The 20,622-nt window shown below is 38.5% G+C and overlaps 1 protein-coding gene across 7 annotated transcripts in view; it reads left to right on the forward strand.

Annotated features, from left to right (window-relative positions):
* The window catches only part of macf1a (microtubule actin crosslinking factor 1a), a 170,397-nt gene that overhangs the window by 35,463 nt on the left and 114,312 nt on the right, over positions 1-20,622 (forward strand). The window contains exon 1 of one of the 7 annotated variants that reach the window (XM_084424342.1): positions 4,196-4,567. The exons of 4 other annotated variants lie outside the window; for them this stretch is intronic. In XM_084424342.1, the coding sequence (XP_084280468.1) occupies positions 4,513-4,567 (55 nt within the window). In that variant the 5' untranslated portion in view covers positions 4,196-4,512. Of the gene's footprint in view, positions 1-4,195; positions 4,568-18,644; positions 18,788-20,622 lie in introns of those variants that run through there. 2 more of the 7 variants (XM_084424346.1, XM_084424343.1) reach the window with 2 other exon arrangements.

The following is a 20,622-nucleotide window of genomic DNA, read 5'->3' on the forward strand; positions in this document are numbered from 1 at the left end:
TTGAGGACATCTTGAGTACGTGTCTATGCATATTTAATGTATATGACACACTCACTGTCCACGTCTCGTGTGTCTCTGAAAGGGATGTTCTAGTTAAGGTGTATATGTTGAGGATGATTGTGTTTTCATGTTGGACATTTATAGAATTAAAACCAAGCCTATTGCTCTGGGTGTGTATATGTCTTTAAGATCAAAATCACTATATCAGTTGAATCTGGCACCACTGCCCATGATCCACCTTTGTGATGGTCTTGAACGTGTGTTAACCTGATCTTACAAATGTTGACGCATCAAAATGTACCTTTGTATGAATTGCAGTGAAATGTGTGTGTCAGCAGTAGGGGTGTAATGGTTCTCGGTAAAAAAAATCAAACCATTCTCCACCCACAATTCGGCACGCACTTGCACCACGGTTTATGTCAAATCTGGCGACGCATGTGCATAGTAAATGGGTTGTTGAAAATAACAATGCGTAAAACAGACATACAGAGTTAGGCTAATGGATGTTTCTGTTGATGGATACGCATTCTGGCTTCCCCTAAACTTTGTTCGATGCGAGTGCCGTATGCTCTAATATGACCAGTCATTTACGCCATTATCATCTTCCAGGTGCAAGCGCAGGTGAGACCTGAACAGCATTTGTTGCTATCTGTGTTTAAACTAAACTCAATTAAAGGGATACTCCACTTTTTTTGGAAATAGGCTCATTTTACAACTCCCCCAGAGTTAAACAGTTGAGTTTTACCGTTTTCGAATCCATTCAGCCGATCTCCGGGTCTGGCGGTACCACTTTTAGCATAGCTTAGCATAGATAATTGAATTGGACAGGACCATTAGCATCTCTCAAAAAAATGACCAAAGAGTTTCGATATTTTTCCTATTTAAAACTTGACTCTTCTGTAGTTACATCGTGTACTAAGACCGGCGGAAAATGTAAAGTTGCGATTTTCTAGGCTCGGTAACTTCCAGCGTGACCGGGACTAAGTTTGTCTAACCTATTAGACCTATTTTCAGGCGCTGCGTCATATCATTACGCCTGCTGCACCCATGGTACGGCAGCAAAGTTTCTTGATTATTACGCAGGAATGAGAGTATAGTTCCTAGCCATATCAGCCTAGAAAATTGCAACTTTACATTTTCCGTCGGTCTTAGTACACGATGTAACTACAGAAGAGTCAAGTTTTAAATAGGAAAAATATCGAAACTCTTTGGTCATTTTTTTGAGAGAGATGCTAATGGTCCTGTCCGATTCAATGATCTATGCTTAGCTATGCTAAAAGTGGTACCGCCAGACCCGGAGATCGGCTGAATGGATTTGAAACCGGTAAAACTCAACTGTTTAATTCTGGGGGAGTCGTAAAATGAGCCTATTTCCAATAAAAGTGGAGTATCCCTTTAAGCCTTTCCAATTTAAACATTCAAGCGCAAGAAGACGAGAAAGAGAAATCGCACATGCACGCACTGTGAGAATATTTGTTGCACAGAAGCGTGCACACGGTAAGCCTCAGACAGTGGGGAAATATTGAGTTCTCTTTCAAGTCTTAAACTTGAAAGGACGAATTCACACAAAAATGATGTCAACATGGCCGTCTTGGCAAGTATCCTAGCAAACATAGTAGGTTCTGTCTTAAGTGAACGTAAACAGTTGAGAAAGACAATGCATGTGTACACCACTAGTGTGCAGAGCTGAATCTTTTGCTGGGGGAAGGGAGTGTTCCTCCACATTAGCTCTGGTGCAATGTGGGAATGTCATTCCAGCTGTAGCAGAGAATATTAAAGGATATTAAAGTGTACCACACCATTACTCTTTCCCATGAGGTCTGACACCCTTGACATACTGATCTCTCTATGTACCAAGCAGAAAAAATCCCTGATGGGTTCAGTGATGCAGACAGGCATTTTGATAGATTTTCTCCATCTGAATTTTTAATTTTAGGTTGGTCAGCATCTAGACAACATCTTTGCAACACACAGTTTAACAAACAATACTTCCATCTTGTGTGGAGGCTGTGGCTTTTTTTCCAGACAAATGAGAGGCTGTTAGTTGGCTTTTGCAAGAGTTCAAGCATGTTTGCATGTGTCTGTATGTGTGTGTGTGTCCCTGTACAACCTTTACCACTCTTCGCTGTATGCTTTTGTTGTCATTTGTAATTTAATGTTAATGTAATATTCTTTCGATTCACTACTCTAACATCTTTCTTTTTCTGTCTTTCTTTCATGTTGATGCTTTGCTGTTAATGCTGTGCCTCTAAATCAGGTAAGACTGATCTCTGATCCTACACAACACGTGCACTCACGGTTACACCCTAAATGGTTTTGTGGGGAAAGCAATTCCACTGAATTGGTGGTTGGTTTGTGTTTCTGTTGTTTATAATTATGTTTGACCAATCCATTAGATCCGCTTTGGTAACTCACCCATTAGATAAAAATAAAATTGGACAAAAACAAAAATGATGCTTTGCAATCTGACACCTCTGTCACTAAATGTAACATCTTTAGGTCTTGATGTAGATATATTTTATGGTCGATTGGTTTTTTGTTTTGTTTTTTTTTTTTCTGAAGAGTTTGTCTAAATGTACCGTTTTTCTTTTTTACTTTTTATTCATTATTTTTTTTTATTTATTTTTTATATTCACTTTTTCATGCAAAGCTTATATCACTATTAGTTGAGACAGTGGCACAGCTTCAGTGTTTACTCCTCAGCTACCATTTTGGGGAAAAATGCTTTATTTAATAATTCAAGAATATTTTTGCCATGATTTTACACATTTTATACAATGGCAATTAGTCCATATGCATATCATAAAATGTGTGTCTGTTTTTAGTTTATTCTGGTATTTGCCCTCTAGACCTCCATTTAGTGTGTTGTTGTAAATATGATTTTTCTGACTATATTCTGAGGGAATTAGTACATTCCTTGAAGACTTATGTACTATAATATGCTAGTTTAAAGTTGGAATGAAACAGAAGAAGCGACAGATTTTGTCTTCCATTTTGTGGCATACGTCCGAGTGTAACAGATTATTGAAAAAGAAAAAATATATAAGGCGGGGACTTGGTTATATCCGTCAGCACTCAAAAATGAATGTGATCTTGCAGTTGATTGTGGAGGGATGGGGTTTTTAAGCCAACTGTTGTTTTCTCCAGAAAAAATGTAAATATTGAAAAATGTAAATAGATCGTTCCCAATAAGATCTAGCCTATAACTTGCATTTACAAAACAGACACATCCCATGTGCCATGACAAACCCTACATAGAAAAACTCTAGTTCAATACAGTGTAAATGTAATTCCACTTTATCTTTATTTATATTTGCCCATCTCTCTATTTCACTCATCCATGGGCTGTTTAACTTCATCCATGCTCTCTTTGATTATATAATGAATAATGTTTTTCTCAGTGCTTTTAGCTAATCACTGCTAATTGCTTTCAGTCATTTAAATACTAGGCCTACATGAGATTTTCATTCTCACGGGCATTAGTGACTTCTGGGTGTGCTTTTGTAAGAGTGCTTTTTAAAACCACATGAATTGTGAGAATGTTAAGATGTTTTGGCTGTGAATTTTTTGACTTTTTACGATTTGTTTTGTCTGGAAAATCTTATGTTTTCGTCGAAAGGTCACCGATTTAGTGGCAAACCCCACATGGATTTTTTTTTTTTTTTCGTGTAGATTATGCCTCAAGTAAAAGTAGTGTTGTTGTTTTGGAGTGAGATATTGAATCTTTTAAACTATTGAACTCTCGACAGAAGGTGAAAGTAAGGGCTGTTAGATCTTTCGCTGCCTTTTTTACCTTCCTCCAAGATAAAAAGTAACTAAAGAGAGAGACTGCAATCAGTTGTTAGATCAGTTTGGTAGAGGAAGAATGAAAGGAAAATATTTCAAAGTATATTTTAGCTTTAAATGTAATTTTATTCTTTTACATTCTTGAATTAAATCACTTTGTGGGTCTTAGATATACTCTCTCATATATTGATAGAGCCAGAGAACATAATGACTATCATGAGATAGCGATAGGATTTGTTTGTTCAAGCTGAACACACAGCCCAGTATATTGATGCAAAAATTTCCTTTGCGATTTATACACGCGAAGCCTGAGTCACACAGGGAGTGCAACACATGCTCGAGCTCTGGCAGTGACATCACCTGTCTTGTGGTCAAAGTACAGTTCCTCTATCCGGCTCTAAAACACGGCACTCTCTCAGAGCTACCAGACAGCCGGCTGGTACACACACACAGGGACTTGAGTGCAAACTACAGCGATTTATAAGACATTCAAGAGAAAGGAACAGGAAGTGAGCGACTGGATTTCCCTGCTGGCTATGGATTGGTGACTTGCTGGATTCCATGGAGCCTTTAGATTTTCACAGTGGCCTCTCCCGCTTCTTTGCCTTTTAAACAAACTTGGAACAACCTCTGTTCCTTTCAGTTTCTAACCTTCCATTTCTACCCATAGAGTCCATCTATTTTTAGTTTCTTCAGTTCTGTTTTCTCCTTTATTGCCGTGGCGAAATGAGCGCCGCGGCATCATACCGACAGTATCTTCAGGAACTCGAGGAAAAGAGAGGTTGGTTTCATTCAGTATGTTTTGTTGCTGATTGGTCCTTTGCCTTGTATAAAATATTCCACATAGTTTATACTCTCAGCCTGTGCATGTGGTGCAGTTGTTTGTAAAGCTGAAATGCCATGTTTCTGTGACTGATTCCATGAGCATGGTAAGAGCTAAACTGATGGTAAACTGCAGGCGAGATTCAAATGAAGAGGTCGGCTGTTGTGGATTAGTTTGTTAACTCTGTAGTGTCTACAGTGTCTGCATGCGGATACTAAGGCTACGTTTACTAGTGTGACACCCCTCTCCGTTTTCAAAAATAACATCATGCACACCTGTCAGTTTTCAGAAAAGTGTTAGTTTACACGAACCTGAGAGCAGTGTAACGAGAAGCTCAAGCTCACCTTAGCCAATCAGAATGCCGAAAATTGTCACATACTGTGACGTCGGCTCCCTAAAACTCAGTTTTTCTCAGTTTACATGCAAACGTGCAAACAAAGTTTTCCAAAATCTTTTTAGAAAGAATCGCTTTCAGACGCGAATTCTCCGTTTGCGTGTTAACGAAGGGCACAAACGAAGGGAAATGTCTCCGTTTTTCAAAATAACCATGTACGTGTAAACGGGGCTTAAGAGTGGGCACTAGTCCTTTGCTAAAGGAAGATTTTTGCTCCTAGACTATCTGGTCGCAGTCGGTTGGAAGCAAATGCACCAATACATGAATCAAGGCTATTGAGAGCAAAGTAAACTCACCTGTTCACCTTCCCTTAGGCACTCCAAAATATTCAAATACGTTGCTATGGTAGCTTTAAGTCAGTCACTAGTTATTAGTGATTAACTGTTTATTGAGCCATCACAATTGAGGATGGTGTTGGTAAATTGACGCTTTGCTCGTGTCAGTGGTTTGTGTCGTCCGTCAGATAATCCTGCCCACAATAATGGCTGAGTTTATTATGTGTATATGTGTGTGTTTTGAACAGGGAGGGTGTATTCCCCGGCAGCTGTGCTGAATGGTCATAATTTGTTTAAAGGGAGTAGTTCATCTTCAGACTTTCTCTTTCTTGCTGTGATCACTTGACAGCCATATGACTTCTTATTCATTTACACAGATATCAGAACCTATCTGTTTATACCTTCAAATGACACCCGGCATCTTGAACATACCCTTCTAGTTTTCTTGCAGATGTCGCCAAAGAGTTACCTTAATTTTTTTTTATATTGTTAATTGAAGATGGTGCGGTATTTATTTACTTTGTAACTCAATCCCAGATCATGGGGCCGACATTTGCACAGGCTTTTAGTGGATGGAATCAACCGCAAGTGTGTTGACCATATGGAGCAACACGGGTGGGTGGGGAGGGTATTATGGACCCTAGTAATATACCTAGACAGTAACACTATTGTCTAAGGCTTGCCTGTGCCAGGCCAATCCCAAAATAATGTCGAGAAAGGTTATTATATATAACTTGAATTGCCAAAACAAGTTTGATCAGGTTAAGCTTCAAGGAGACTATGTTTTTAGGATACTACTGCCTAGTTAAAGTCATATAAGGTCATTAAAGATGTCTTTTGAATGATATTCAGTGTGTGTCTATACACTTTTTCACTATAAGGAACCTTTTGTACAATGGAGAGGTTCCATGGATGTTAAATGTTCTTTATGGAACCAGAGATGCCTATTAATAATCTTTATTTTTAGAGTGTAGTAGAATTAAGGTATAGATGTGGGTTGTTGTTTTCGCTGGGTGATGTTACAGGTTTGAGCACCTGGACAGTGTTTGAAGACAGATGGTAGATGAATGAGTTAGGGTGTAAGTGTAGTTTAGAACAGCAGGTATGTGCGTCTGGTAGTGTTTGTCTCTTGAAATCTGGTCACTGAGGCTTGACTTGCTGTGCCGTCTCCCCCCAGAACTATAATCCAGCTAACCCCGATTAGGCTCAATACCCCTCAACACTGGCTCAGACTCTGCAAGCTCACCACCAAACCACAGACAGTCCATCCTCTAACACACTTGCACACATTTCTCACTGAGGTCTTTACTGTTGTGCCCTTTAGGCTTCTCCAAGGCTTAAAAACAGACTGCATTCTTCAACTGAGATTCAGGCAGTACACTTGAGTCCATATTCAGCATTTATTCATCAAAATACATTCCCCACCTCTTACATGTATACAGTCAGACAGCTGGCAGAGAACAATAGCTTTGCACCATCCAACTCCCCATCTGTGAAAACATACGATTTATTACATACTGCAAAGCTTTGTAAAGCTGTCCCATAAATGTCAACGTGAGCCTTAGGCGCTCACAAATTTCAGACATAATGTTTGAAGAATTGGAATGTGTAAGATCTGTTTTGAGGATGTAAAAGGTCGAATCAGAAATGAGAATGCAGAGAATTGGAATTTGGGATTTTTTTTTTTATTTTTTGTTTTTAATTAATTTATTCAGAAATGCATTTAAAAATGCATGTCAGGTGATGCAACTGTCATGTGAATAAATATTTCATAAGAAAAAAAAAAAATCATCAAGATTTTTTTCCCCCCTTTTCCTTTCTTTTTAAAGATTTTTAGCATTCTTTTTTTGTTCTTAATCTAGATATTTTTCTTTATCATGGACACTGTTATTTCCAAAACGGCAACTCTTCCTGTCTCTTTATAATTCTCATTTGTCAGTACTTGTATCAGAGTGAGTTCAAAGTTAACGTTTTTTAAACTTTTGGTTGCATGACCGAGCATCACGTTCACCTTCCTTTGGTCAGAACATTCAAATTGCGAAATGGAATTTCAGGGGATAATTTCCTGTTTGTGTTTGACTGGTAAGGGGTTTTTCTGTGCCTGATGCTCACATCTATATTTGGAAACAAACTGTGCACTCTGTCCTGACTCCTGCCTAGTGGGCAGGTTATTGACTAATGGAAATCATCTCAAAATAGCAAACATTGGTTGATGCATTAGATAACCATCCATTGTGAGCCAACCTGTAGCATTGGTAATTCGGTTACTACTTGACCTCATATCACATCCTGCTACAGCCCCCCTCAGTATTCAGTATTTCTATTGTCTCGTGTAAGTCTGTCACGCATGCGGAATCAACAGAAGTGCTGGCTGTAATTGCAGGCTTCTGACTGTTTCAAGTAAACCCCTTTGGCCACGAGTGCTCTGGTGTGTTACTGATCAGCAAACTATTAGCCCTGATGGGTTTCCTACCCTTGATTTATATCACATACCATAACAAGCCTCTGATCTGCCACCAGACCTCACGGCCAACCAAATGTACTCACACGACCTCCCTGCCATTGTCACTGGCTCTGTGCCGGAGTGCCTGGCCTGGATCATGTTAGTTACATTAAGAGTTGTAAAATAGCAGGTAATTTGATTTAACGGATACACCACTGGTGGCTGAGGGATGATTTCCTGGTCATCTCTCACTGGCTAATTCTACGGTGTTACAGTTGAGGTTTTTCCCTCTTTTTGTTTTGTTTTGCCCATAGAGCAAAGTTCAGACTAGTTTGTTTGCTTGTGAGTGCATGCTTGTGTAATTATGTTTGTGTCCGTGTAAATTATTATATAGATTACAGATTATATAGTTGGATTATTTATTTGCTTAATTGATATATTTATATAAAAATATATACAAGTACTCTGAGGCATTGCGGTTACAATTGTTACAACAAATAAGTGTCAGTTAGGCTAAAATGTAAAACAAAAAAATGTAAAAACATTTATGTAAAACATAAAACCTAGATTAAATTTAACAACAAATTTTGTTTCGATCCAAAAGATTGTGCCCCCTTTTTCATTTGGCATTCATCAGCATGCTCCAGTTTGAAGTTGGACAATTTGACAACATTTAATGGCTTTTTAATCAGTTTTCACCATCTTAAAATTGTCACTAGTGAAGGTTCTCTGTTCACAATGAAAAGTGCTACGTATACATAATTCATTTTTTTTATTATTTATTATTTACTAGTATTATTATTAGTATATTATTTACCGCCCTAGCGGAGATGCTCATACTGTAAGTCACGTTGGAGTCCTCTAGTATGGTAGTGCGCACAGGCCGTGGCAGTGACAGAGATAAGCACTCTGCATATCTCCTGTGGGCCAGCTGGGTGTGGCAGACCCAGATGAGAAACCAACTTCAAAACAGCAACAACACTGCCTGTGGAATGATGCCATGCTAAAAACGTTATTAAACGGTCCTGTCATGCCCTCTGTGGGAATGTCCTAAATTTGGCTTAACTGTACAGTTCAGTGCTGATTCTGTTGCCATGTTGTATCAATGTTATTTAAGTTGATCCTTTTTAAAGTGTGTTTTTCATTACCTTTCTCATATATCAAATCATTCACTGTGTAATTAAGATGGATCGATACCAAATTTGATTACCTAAGGCAACAATTAAACAGCCTTAGGTGGCGAATAAAGTGATTTGATAGATTCAGTGTTCATTTGAGTTTGAAATTTCATACATTTTAATGCATACACTTTTATACACTACCTTTCAAAAGTGTCAATTTAATGTCACATTAAATTGATCAAAATATAACATAGACAAGTACAATGTTACAAAAGATTTCTATTTCAAATAAATGCTGTTATGCTTTCTATTCATCAAAGGATCCCCAACATTTTTTCATGGTTTACACATATTATGCAGCACAGCTGTAACATTGATGATAATAAGAAATGTTTATTGAGCAGCAAATCGGCGTATTAGAATGATCATGTGACACTAAAAACTGGAGAAATGGCTGCTGAAAATTCAGTTTTAAAATATTTAAATAGAAAACGGTTATTTTAAATTGCAATAACATTATACATTACTACTTTTATGGTACTTTTGATCAAAAAGCTTGAGAGATGAGCATAAGAGACGACTTTTTAAAACATAAAAAAAAATTACCAACCCCAAACTTTTGAAAAATGGTGAATAAATTACAGAATGAAACCAAATGACCAATTTAACAAGACAATGTAGTTTTTTTCACGAGGCAATGTAGTTTTTTACTCCTCATACTGTGTGTGGACCATACCTAACTGCTCTGAATAGATACAAAAGTCATGTTGTCATACCATGGTCATGGTCAATCTTGTCGTATAGCGGTGAACCGCACTCACTTAAGGTTCCGAGACCAAGTTATGCGACTGGTTGCTGTCTCCATAATCATAGAGGATAATCAGAGAGTAATTATGGCTGTAGAGATTTTGGTGGGAAGATCTATTGTTTCAGGCCCGTAATATGTGTTTTGTGTAGGAGTTCCCAGCAGTCCCCTGAGCCTTGCTCATTTTCATACTGCAATTCTGTTCCTCCCCTACTGACTCAAACGAGACATTAGTGATAGTGACTCCTCACGCGAACATTTCTCTCTGCTAGCCCTCCCATGTTTCAGCTCGGGGGCTTTGATTTGGTTTCAGAACCTGTCATTTCCTTTTCATACCAGTCGTTGCATTTTTTTTCTAAATTATAGATCAGTTCTGCTTGGTTGTATTTGAGAAGATTTAAGCTTGTTGCATGTGTTTGGGGTTTTGCTTAAATTGATCAGATATAATAACTTTAGAAGGTCACCTGATTGGACGTTATCTTGCATTTTGTTGTGGCTTATGTATTTAATAATACAGCTATCAGTTTTCGTCAATAAAAACATGTTTATAATACCACAACATACCTTTGACCTTCTGGCTTGCACAATTGTATTCTGTTTCTGTCCCTCATATTGATTCTCCACCTTGACATCTGCTCTCTGTATCTCAAACTAAACCACTTATAGAACTATCAAGTGATACCGGTTGATGTTTATTGCACAATTAACTTTCTCAGGCTTTCATTATGGTGGGAGATTGATAAGTTCTTACTGCCTTTGCCATTATATTTTCTTATACTCGAAAATTGCACTTTTTTTTTTTTATTCTGGCATTCAATTTAAACACCTATTTAACTTTGAATTTCTTCAAGAATATATGAGTCGTGTCTGTGCAAAACTCACTGGCACAACAAAAAGGTGTTGTTGATGGTTGCTAAGGTATCCTGAGTGGTTTTAGCTTCAGAAAAACCCCTAACCTTAAGTATTTGTGCAATAATGACACACATTGCGCCTTCAGTCTGAATTGAAATGTAACAGTTGAGCTTGAGCTTAGTTGGCATTGTGCAGCCATTGATGCAGAAAGATAGAGAAGTGGATCTAGATGGTAAAGCACCTTTCATTTGAAGAGGAGCAAAAGACTGATGTTCAGCTATCACCAATCTATCATCCTTCCCTTCTTGTCAAGTAGAATTATAGCTTTGGATAGCAGCTTTATCATGGGAATGATAATACTTGTGCTGTTATAAAACCTAGGCAGCATTGTGAGGTATCATTGTTCGTTTTCAAAATGCATCTTATTGTGAACAATTAAGCCATGCATATGTTTCTTTTCTTTTTTCTTTTTTTAATTTTTTTTAACACAGTGTTATCAAACTCGATCTTCTGGTGAAACGATATATTGCTCTCTGGTGACATACACCAGACTTCTCTAGTCATTTAGTCCAGTTAAACCCTAAAGGTCCTTGCACACACTGAGTCTGAAATTTTCCTCTGCGTTTTTTTCTGAAATGTCAAAACAGCTCTCAAAATGTTTGCTACGGATGCGAAAAACGCTGAAAATCGAACCGGATCAGAATTTTTTTTTATGACGGACGAAAGTTTTGGAGGCAGTGCGTAAATGTGATTGACACAACGGGAGGTCGTATTTATTTTTTAACGTGTGAAAATTTCAGACGAGAATTTCAGACTTCCCTTAAAGGGATAGTTCACCCAAAAATGAAAATGCTGTCATCATTTACTCTCCCTCATGTTGTTCCAAACCTGCATGACTTTCTTTCTTCTGCTGAACACAAAAGAAGATATTTTAAAGAAGGTTGGTAATTCAACAGTTGCTGGTCCCCATTGACTTCCATAGTATTTTTTTTTTTTCCTACTATGGAAGTCAGTGGGGTCCATCAGTCGTTTGGTTACCGACTTTCTTCAAAATATCTTCTTTTGTGTTCAGCAGAAGAAAGAAAGTCATACAGGTTTGGAACAACATGAGGGAGAGTAAATGATGACAGCATTTTCATTTTTGGGTGAACTATCGCTTTAACCCTTTCTTAAAATCGACCTCAAGCTCACATTCAGATCTGCCTCCATCCAATAAGCAACCTTTCAATGGAAAGAACTAGTCCAGGCATTTCTGATTATCTGTTTCACCTCAGATGTATGTCACAATACAGGAGATATGTCGCTACTTCTATTACATCACGACCTAAAAAACATTTGGATGTCACACTCCCTCTGATTTCTGGAGGGCTCTTCTTGCAGCAGCGTGGGAAAATCCCAGTATATCATTGCAGATATGCCTTGCCAGTGGGTTTATTTTGCTTGCTTGTGTGTAAAAAGGGAGAGAAAGTAAGTGGCAAATGTGAATAAAATATACTGAGAGTGAACATTAAACCAGGAAATTGTGCTGCATTAGAGAGATTTGTTAAATATTGACAGTTTCTTGTAATGTAAACAGGTGGATAAACTGGAGGACAGCTTACATTGGCCTTCTGAAGGGGGTGTGTGTGTGTGTGTGTGTGTGTGTGTGTGTGTGTGTGTGTGTGTGCTTTTACATTCATGCATATTTGTTTGTTTCTTCTGTACTGGTTGTGGCCTGTTGATCAGATGAATGGATGCTGGGGCCCCATGCTTCTCTTTTTCAGTTTCCCTCTTTTGGCCCCAAAATCTCACCTAATTATCTTTTCTCTCACCATTTTCACCTCTATTCCTTTGCCGTTTAATTTAAACACCTATTTAACCTTGAATTTTATTTAAGAAAATGTGAGTGGTGTCTGTGCAAAACTCACTGGCACAACATTAAGGTGTTGTGGATGGTTGCTAAGTTATCCTGTGTGGTTTTAGCCTCAGAAAAACCCCTAACCATAACGTTTTTCATCATAACTTTTGCAAAGATCATGATGGATGATTTAATTTTGATACTGAAAGCACATACAATTAAAACACGCCATAACCGCTTCTCTTGTTCTTAGCTTCTATAATCTTCGTCTTTTCCCCTCTTTGCCCTCAATCTCTCCTGTCCTTTATAGTTAGGCAATGTGGTACACTTCAAACAAGCCGAAGCCCTCAAGGGTCCCGTCCTTCTCAGTGAGGCTTGGGCTTCAGGCCCATAGTGGCTCGTTAAAAACGGATTACCTTTCCTTAATGAAGCAGCTGCGGTCAGACTCGTTAGAAAAGCGACTGGTCATTTGATGCATTGTCGATTTAAGAAAACGTGCATTTATGCTGTTTGACAACATTTAGACCTCCTTACCATTTTACCTTTTTCTTTCAAGGAAAATCTGCCTAGTTTGAATAGTTTTATCCATCCTAATGGAACCCCATGAGCATGACTAACATCATACACACACAGACACGCATGCTGATGGACACAAGGCCTTTCTTCTTGTTGAAGTGGACGCTCTTGGTGGCCCTTTCCCATGGTACAGTGCATGACTGGCTGCACTGAGCACACACAAAGCTTAGCTGTGAAACTCTTCATGCTAAATGCTTCCCGCTCTGCACCATTCCACATCCCAGTGAAACCCGTCTCAAACACAGCATTCTGTTTGAGAATAGGCACAAGTTCCTGCTTACTTGGAGGTTTCAGCAATGAACACCATAATTGCATGACTTGATTTAAAAAAAAAAAATTATATATTGCTTTTTGCGATCTGATTTGGGACATCCGTAAAGCCCAAAGTATACTTAAGTTTTGACGTGAACACACAGCCTTTCAAAGATTTCCCCACTTGTTTAAACTAGAATTGGGTGTGTTTTTTTAACCCTTTGTCAGCACCTTGTCGTTGCCGTCTCCAGTAATTTGTCCACCTTGTGGACCATTTTTATTTTTTTTTATAATTCATGGCGACCCGTGAGCTGATCGTACAGGGTAATTAGGGTTTGAAAAATTGGGCTATGGCCGTACAATATGCGCATACTTTTGCTGATGATGAAATTTACTTAATGCGTACCCTCATGTACATACAAAAACTGAAGTATGTTTAGGGGTTTAATTCATATCCCTAATTTCAGTATTATCTCTCCAAATTTTGCCCCGTACTTTTACCTAGTTTGCCCATATTTATGGCATCAAACAACACTAACCGTCTCACCTTTACTTTTGAAAACATTTTGGCAAAGTTGAGGTCAATGATTGTCAACTTTCCCAAGTTCCCTCCACTGGAGGAGATGATTAACTGGACTTTGTGGTAGATGTCTCTTTTGGCACCACACAAGGACATAGTGGTCTTTTATGAGGGGTCGAGTGGGTGACAGAGGGCAAGGCCGATACCTAATTTACGGGTTGCCATGGTGATGACAGGAGCCGGGGGAAAAATGGAGGTGTTGGTAACGTTCTTTCTTTCTGTGTTGTATTTGTGTATCCTCCCTACATTCCACCCCTTCTTTTTATCTTTTCTGTCTTTCTTTCTTTCTTTCTTTCTTTCCCCGGTCTCTGTCCTTTCCAATCCCTGACCTCTTCTTGAAATTTGTCTCTCTCACGACCTTCTTTCTCTCCGTATCCCTTCCCCCACTCCCCCCTTCAATTCTTTTCCCACTATTAACCTGTGATTAAGTAAGCCTGTCGTCAGCTCTGGAGGTTTGGCTCCTGGGTGAAAGAGAGGGATGAGAGACTTGCGCTCTTTCGCCACAGAGGTGTGAGAATAAATCTTTTCTTTATTTCCCCACCTCATTCCTACCGTGTGGACTGTCTCTCTGTGTTTGCCTAATGACTCTGTGCTTCACTTCCTGGCTGCTGTATCAAAGTGGCTCAATAAAAAGGACCTTTTAAAACTGCATTGAACTGAGTCCAGGCAGCTCAGGCATCGCCTCTGACGCAGCCATGGTGTCAGTGTCCACACACACCGACACGCAAACTCAGTTCGTCTCTTTGGGTTCAATGACTTCATGGAAGATGAACTTTAAAGACGAACTCTGTGTTGACAGTTAATGAAAGGGTGACCCCTCAAACTGACGCGGTGATAGTTAGCTAGGTTTATTTATGGTGGTCCATTCGCATTTGTCTAAGAGGCCCTATCCTGGCATGAGCTTAGTTTGTATCTGTCAGCACCGGCACTGCATGGTCCACCTGGTGGTCACACTTGGATTTTATTTTCACCCATTTCATGTCCTGTGCATTCATTCAATGCATTGAATATTCCCTTTTGTATAAAATCTCAAAAACAGTACATTTTATATGCAAGTAGTGAAATTTATCGGAAAAAACAAAAATAAATAATAATAATTTTTATTTTTTTATTATTTTTTTTGCAATCGAATGCAATCAAAATAATTGTCCCTGTAAAGGTTCCACAGGGCTGCTTCATGCATGCAATATTTAGAGTATACTCAGACTGTCTGTACAAAATGTTTTTGTAGATGGGCTGAGAGATGAGATTAAACCTGCGTTAATCTTTGCCTCTTTCAGTTGTATTTGTTTGTGTGGAAGCATGTGTGCTGTCTGCTGTGTGTGTGTGTAGTATCCTTACATCAACCCTTGTCTTAAGTCAGTCTGCAGCTCAGTTTGATGTAATCTTTTAATGGCACCTTCAGGCATATTTAAACAGGGATGGGTTACACGTGTTTAGTGCTATCCGTTCGCCTTGTCAAGACATGCATGCTCTACCTGTTACTCTGCAGCAAGCCAGTCAGTATCGAGAACTTTATTTGGAATAAAAAGAGTTCGAAATCCTATGTGTTTATTTGGTTGGTATTTGTGAAACTTTAAAGTGTGTTAATTAGGCTTATCTCTTTAAATTCCAGATGAATAGTTTTGCAGTTTCATCATGATGAGTGTCAGTTTCACCTGAGTTTCTGTGTTGCTTCACCTGTGCCATGTTTGGCAGATTACTGACATCTGTCGTCATTATCAGGCGGGTGAAAACTAACAGATCTGAGACCAGTTGAGAGCAGTGATGTTACTTGTTGTTAAGTGTGACTGTCGTTGGTATTAGAAGTGGCAGTACAGCCTTTGGATTAATAATGAGAGAGTTGGGCCATGTGCCTTCACATGCTTGACTGTTACCGCACTGCCCCCTATCATCATTTCTTAGTACTACAGTCAACTGCCAGCATTATGAGGACATTATTAATTAGCTAGGTTTGTGTATTTAGAGGTTTGTTGTGTTCAGACATTCTTCAAAAGTTGACCAGAAATAAAGCTTCTGTCATTATTCACTCTCCATAATGTTCTTTCAGAACATGAAAGAACAGATGAACCACTTATTCTTAATTGATTGTCAAGTACATTTTTTATAGCGCTTTTTTATATTAGCTTTACAGATAATCATGATACTAATGTTTATAATATCGTTGTATATTCATGCCTTTTACTCGCATTTAGCAGATTGTGCGATGTTATAGTTTACATTTTGCTATAGCCTATATTTATTGTTTAATGTGAGTATCCTTTAAGTTAGTTGGTAAAATACTTATACTGATAAACTAGTGCTGTTACAGGAAAATAATGCTGGCTGTGACGGGGGCCATATTGTTCATGAATGTGCTTGATCACATATACCCTGCCTTTTGTTTGCGGTCAGCACATTTCCTGTGACCTTGGGTTTGATTTGGAGGAGAAACCCTTGACAGAAATGGTGATGACATATTGTAGTGCAAGGACACCAAATTATATTTTGGGTTACAGTGTGTGTCTGGGTTAGACATCAGCGTGACCTTGTCAGTTTGCTGGTTGAATGTCATATTTAAATTGGCTAGAGATCTCCTTGTTCTCCTCTCTGTCTCTCCATGTTATCTGTCCCTTTCCCTAGCTTACCTGTGAAAGTCATGCGTCACATACTGTTTGCCCTGTAGATGTGCACTGTGCACTGTGCAAACAGACTTCATTGTGTTTCTTCTGTCTTCCAGTAGCATTTGAACCGGACCTTCAGGAACACCCGTGATCTTATGAGCTGGGCTCTCCATGGCATTTGCTGCTGTCGTCTTATTAGCATTAATTTGACCTTTGTGTGTTTCTGCACAGAGATCTCGTTGCTGTATTGTAAGTGTGTGCTGCTTTATGTGTCATTAACTGTGTTTTGGTGAGTAAGTATTTAGTGATCTCCAGATTGTTAGCTTAGCTGAGGACTAGTTAGAGTAGAAAATGCACAGACCTGTAACGAAATATTTCAGTAAGTGAAAGTCACAAGGTCTGTCAAGGACAGAATTGCAATGTTATGCATAATTTCAACATGTACTGTATATGACACAAAGTGATGTAAATTCAGATGAATTCAGCCACCATATACATAATGAAGTTATATAAAGTGTAATGTGTATATGTGTGTGTGTGTATATATATTATATATTGGACTTGGTGCTGGAAACCCAATAAACAGGACAATAGAGACACCAGAATAAAAATATTCATGATTTTGAAGCTGAAAATACAGAATTGTTTTAGATGTTTATGCTTGCACTTTTCACTGACTAGATATATTTAAAATAATGTAGGCCACTTTTTACTGGTATCATAAGACATTTGGCATTATCAGGACCCACAAATATTCCCATATTGCATTATTCAACATTATACTGTACATAGTAGTTTAATGTAGTACTGACACTAAAACTCTGAAAACTAATATACACATATGTTATTTGTGTATCTATATATACATTTTAATGGTAAGTTTTTCATCAAGTGCACGGTTTTATTTTAGCTTTACTTCAATTAATGAAAAATTATGACGTTTAAATATTATGTCTTTAAATTTGTAAAGTAGGTCTTGTAACCAGCATGTAAACCAGAGCCCGAGTGGTTTGACACTGCTGCCGCAGATTTGCAGCTGTTACTCAGTTTTTTGTGACACTCGCCCTCAGTCACTTTTTTTTATCTCCTCTGGTCACGCTATACCCTTTTTTTGTTGAAAAAAAACCCTCTTTCTCTCGTGTTTTCCCCTTTTCACTTTTTTAATACATGACACACAACAGAGAATGTGAAGACGATGTCCGGCAAATGGTAAATCCGTTATTGGACAGAACTATAGCACTGGTAAAAGATTATTGGATGTTCATCACATGGGCACATGACATCGTATCGTTCCAGTGAATCAGGTTGCTAATGTGCCCACCTGTCACCGCAAAACCACAACGATTCTGCTGATAGCTTCATGCCGTTGCACACATCTTTAGGCACACCCAAAATGACATGCATTTGGAGTCATAGCACCATCTGTGCTCTGTGTAAGGTCAGCTGAAAAACTTCTATTTACAGTCAAAGGTTCTTACAGTTTGATTCTGCACTTAGTCATGCTGAATCACTGGACTATGATCACACACTGCACTTCAGTGAACAAATAAGGCTGTTGATGCCAGAACGACTCTGTAACACCATGCAGTTAGCTCTCATGTCATTCACACATACAGTGAATGTAACTCACCCCAAATGAGATCACGGGAACCACCACCACACACCCATCAACACTATTTGCCTCTTCCCCCTCAGACAAGTGCAGCGCTCACAGAGGATGCTCTCCGTAGAAGGTCTCGTGTAAATATGGAAGAGAGCAGCAGCGCTTACTCATAGCAACAGAGATACACACACATAAACAGACACATCCACGTCGCATGAACATGCGCCAGTGTAGATGCACAGTCTCGTACAGGAAGGATAAGCTGCCAGCCATGTGGGGCAGACAAAGAGAAGAGGAACTTTGTTGCTCATTTTAGTTTTTCTGCGGTTCTCTGTTCACGTTTGGTTTATAACGGCTCTTGGAGCGATAGCTAAAAGTATGCCACTTGTTTCAGAGGAAAGGAATTCAGAGTAAGAGTGTCAGAGAGAGAGAGGAGGGAGGGGAGAGAGAGAGAGAGAGAGAGGGAAGACTCAGTTCAATGCAGTTACTTTTTCAAAGTAGTTAAAGTTGGAGAGAAAAGTAAAACGTTTTCTCAATTTCTGAATTTGAGAGATTAACGCCTGAAACTAGAGAAATAGAAAGAAGAGAGGAGAAGAGAAATGGAAGGATCCAAGCAATGCAGATTGTAGTGGACCAGAATTGCAAATTGAATTCTCTTTGTAGATGCTGTTACGTTGAAGTTTGAGACGTGATTCTAAGTTTGAGATCAAGTTATGGACCCTTTTGATCCAGAGATCTTCTTGCCACTGCTCTTTGTGGCAGCTCATATTTTGACGGCAACTGGAGTGTGGTTGTGCCGTAGGCGCCGGAACACCAGGAGTGCTGTTTGTCTTTATGGTAATGGACATTTCTTTCTCTCTCACTCTAGCTGTCACTCACCATGAAAGGATATACGTTTCCTCTTTGGGCTCCACCTCTTCCTATTACATCATTTCAGATTTATTGATTTAATTAAACCTTTCAATTAAAGTTTCAAACATTATTTTAATTAATTTTGTTTGAAATAATAATACATAAATTTGATAATGTATGTAATTTAAATACCTCCTGTGGTGAAAATCAAGTAATGTTGTTTATTTACTGAATCTGTGTGGGGTTTATACTTTGACAAACCATGTGCAAATTGCCATTGCTCATATTTTAACCTTAAAACTTCAGTGTACCAAATGTCTCTCAGACGCGATTTGAAACCGCCCCTGTTTCCTTCTGTCACAAACGTGACCAATCCTATCATGCTCTGTGGGCATTTTAACACAGTGGGCACAATATACAGTATATCATAATGATGTATTATGATATTATGATGAACTTTCTCCACTGACCTTCTGTGATGTTCAGAGCGTTTCTAAGGATGCTGATTTGTAGAAGGCATCTGTCTGAGTCTGAGATGGCGAACGGGAACATGTTTCATATTACCATTCTGATGCATCAACTTGTAGACCCTGTATAATTCTCTCTTTGTATCAGTTTCTGGTTCAAAGTTCAAACATATATGGCTGAATTAAACCAATATTTCCACTTGCCATTGTGTAGCTTTTGCTAAAGATGACAGAGCGAACAGGTAGCCTAGTCCAAGCAAGTTGATTGTAGGTGGGGATTCATATTCAGTGGCCAATTTTCTGTTTCTGAAAATTCAGCAGTGTTCCCACTTCCCTGCATGCTTAATTGAATTCCCAACCACTCAGTTATGGTTAAAAGACAAACTTTTGTTTTTAGAGTATGCAGTTTTTGGTGATGACAACCGTACAAACACTTATATTAGTGCTGTCTGCTCTGTTGTAATAAACTTGTCAACGTATCGCAGTACAGCATGTTATTTTACAATATCACACGGTACTGGTAATCATGAGCTTTACACAGTGTTAAACTGTCACTACAGAATTTGTCTTTGACATGTAATGTAAACATTACTTTACATAGCTCTGCTGTAATTTATGCAGTCGGCTCACTGTCACATGCCGCATTACATACAGTAGTTGTAAATTTCGCACCGGTATGAATGTGTGTTTCAACCCATGTGGCTAGTTTAGACTTTGACTGCAGAGCTTTGGGTGAAGGACAGAGGCTGCCCTGGGTAATGTTAAATGTCCTGGTGAGCATTATTGGTGATTGCCATCAGTCAGGAAGGATCAAGTCAAATGGGGACGATGTAGAGTGATGTGTCGTGGGTTGGGCACAATAGTGTTGCACATTAGTACAGTATCACATTACCTAAAACCTGGTGGCATTACGGGATTCTTTGAACAGTATAGTGTTGTGAATGTTTGGTGTTGTATTTGGGATCTGTTTGTGCCAATTTTACAGATTGCTTTTAAATACTGTTCAAAAGTTTGGGGTCAGTTAGATTAAGCCTACAATGATCACCAACGCTGCATTTATTTGACCAGAAATACAGTAAAAACGGTAATATTGTGAAGTGTTACAAAAATAAAAGAACTATTTTCTATTTTAATCTATTTTAAAATGTAATTTATTCCTGTGATGGCAAAGCTGACCAGTCTTCAGTGTCACATGATTCTTCAGAAATCATTATAATGCTGATTTTGGTGCTTAAGAAATTTTTTTTCTTCTTGTTATTAACAGTTTTGCTGCTTTAATATTGTTTCAATGTTCTTTTATTTAATAGAAAGTTCAAAAGAACAGTATTTATTACAAAACTAGAAATCTTTTGT

Source organism: Rutilus rutilus, assembly GCF_951802725.1.
Source record: "Rutilus rutilus genome assembly, chromosome: 11".
In the NCBI taxonomy this organism is placed as follows: domain Eukaryota; kingdom Metazoa; phylum Chordata; class Actinopteri; order Cypriniformes; family Leuciscidae; genus Rutilus; species Rutilus rutilus.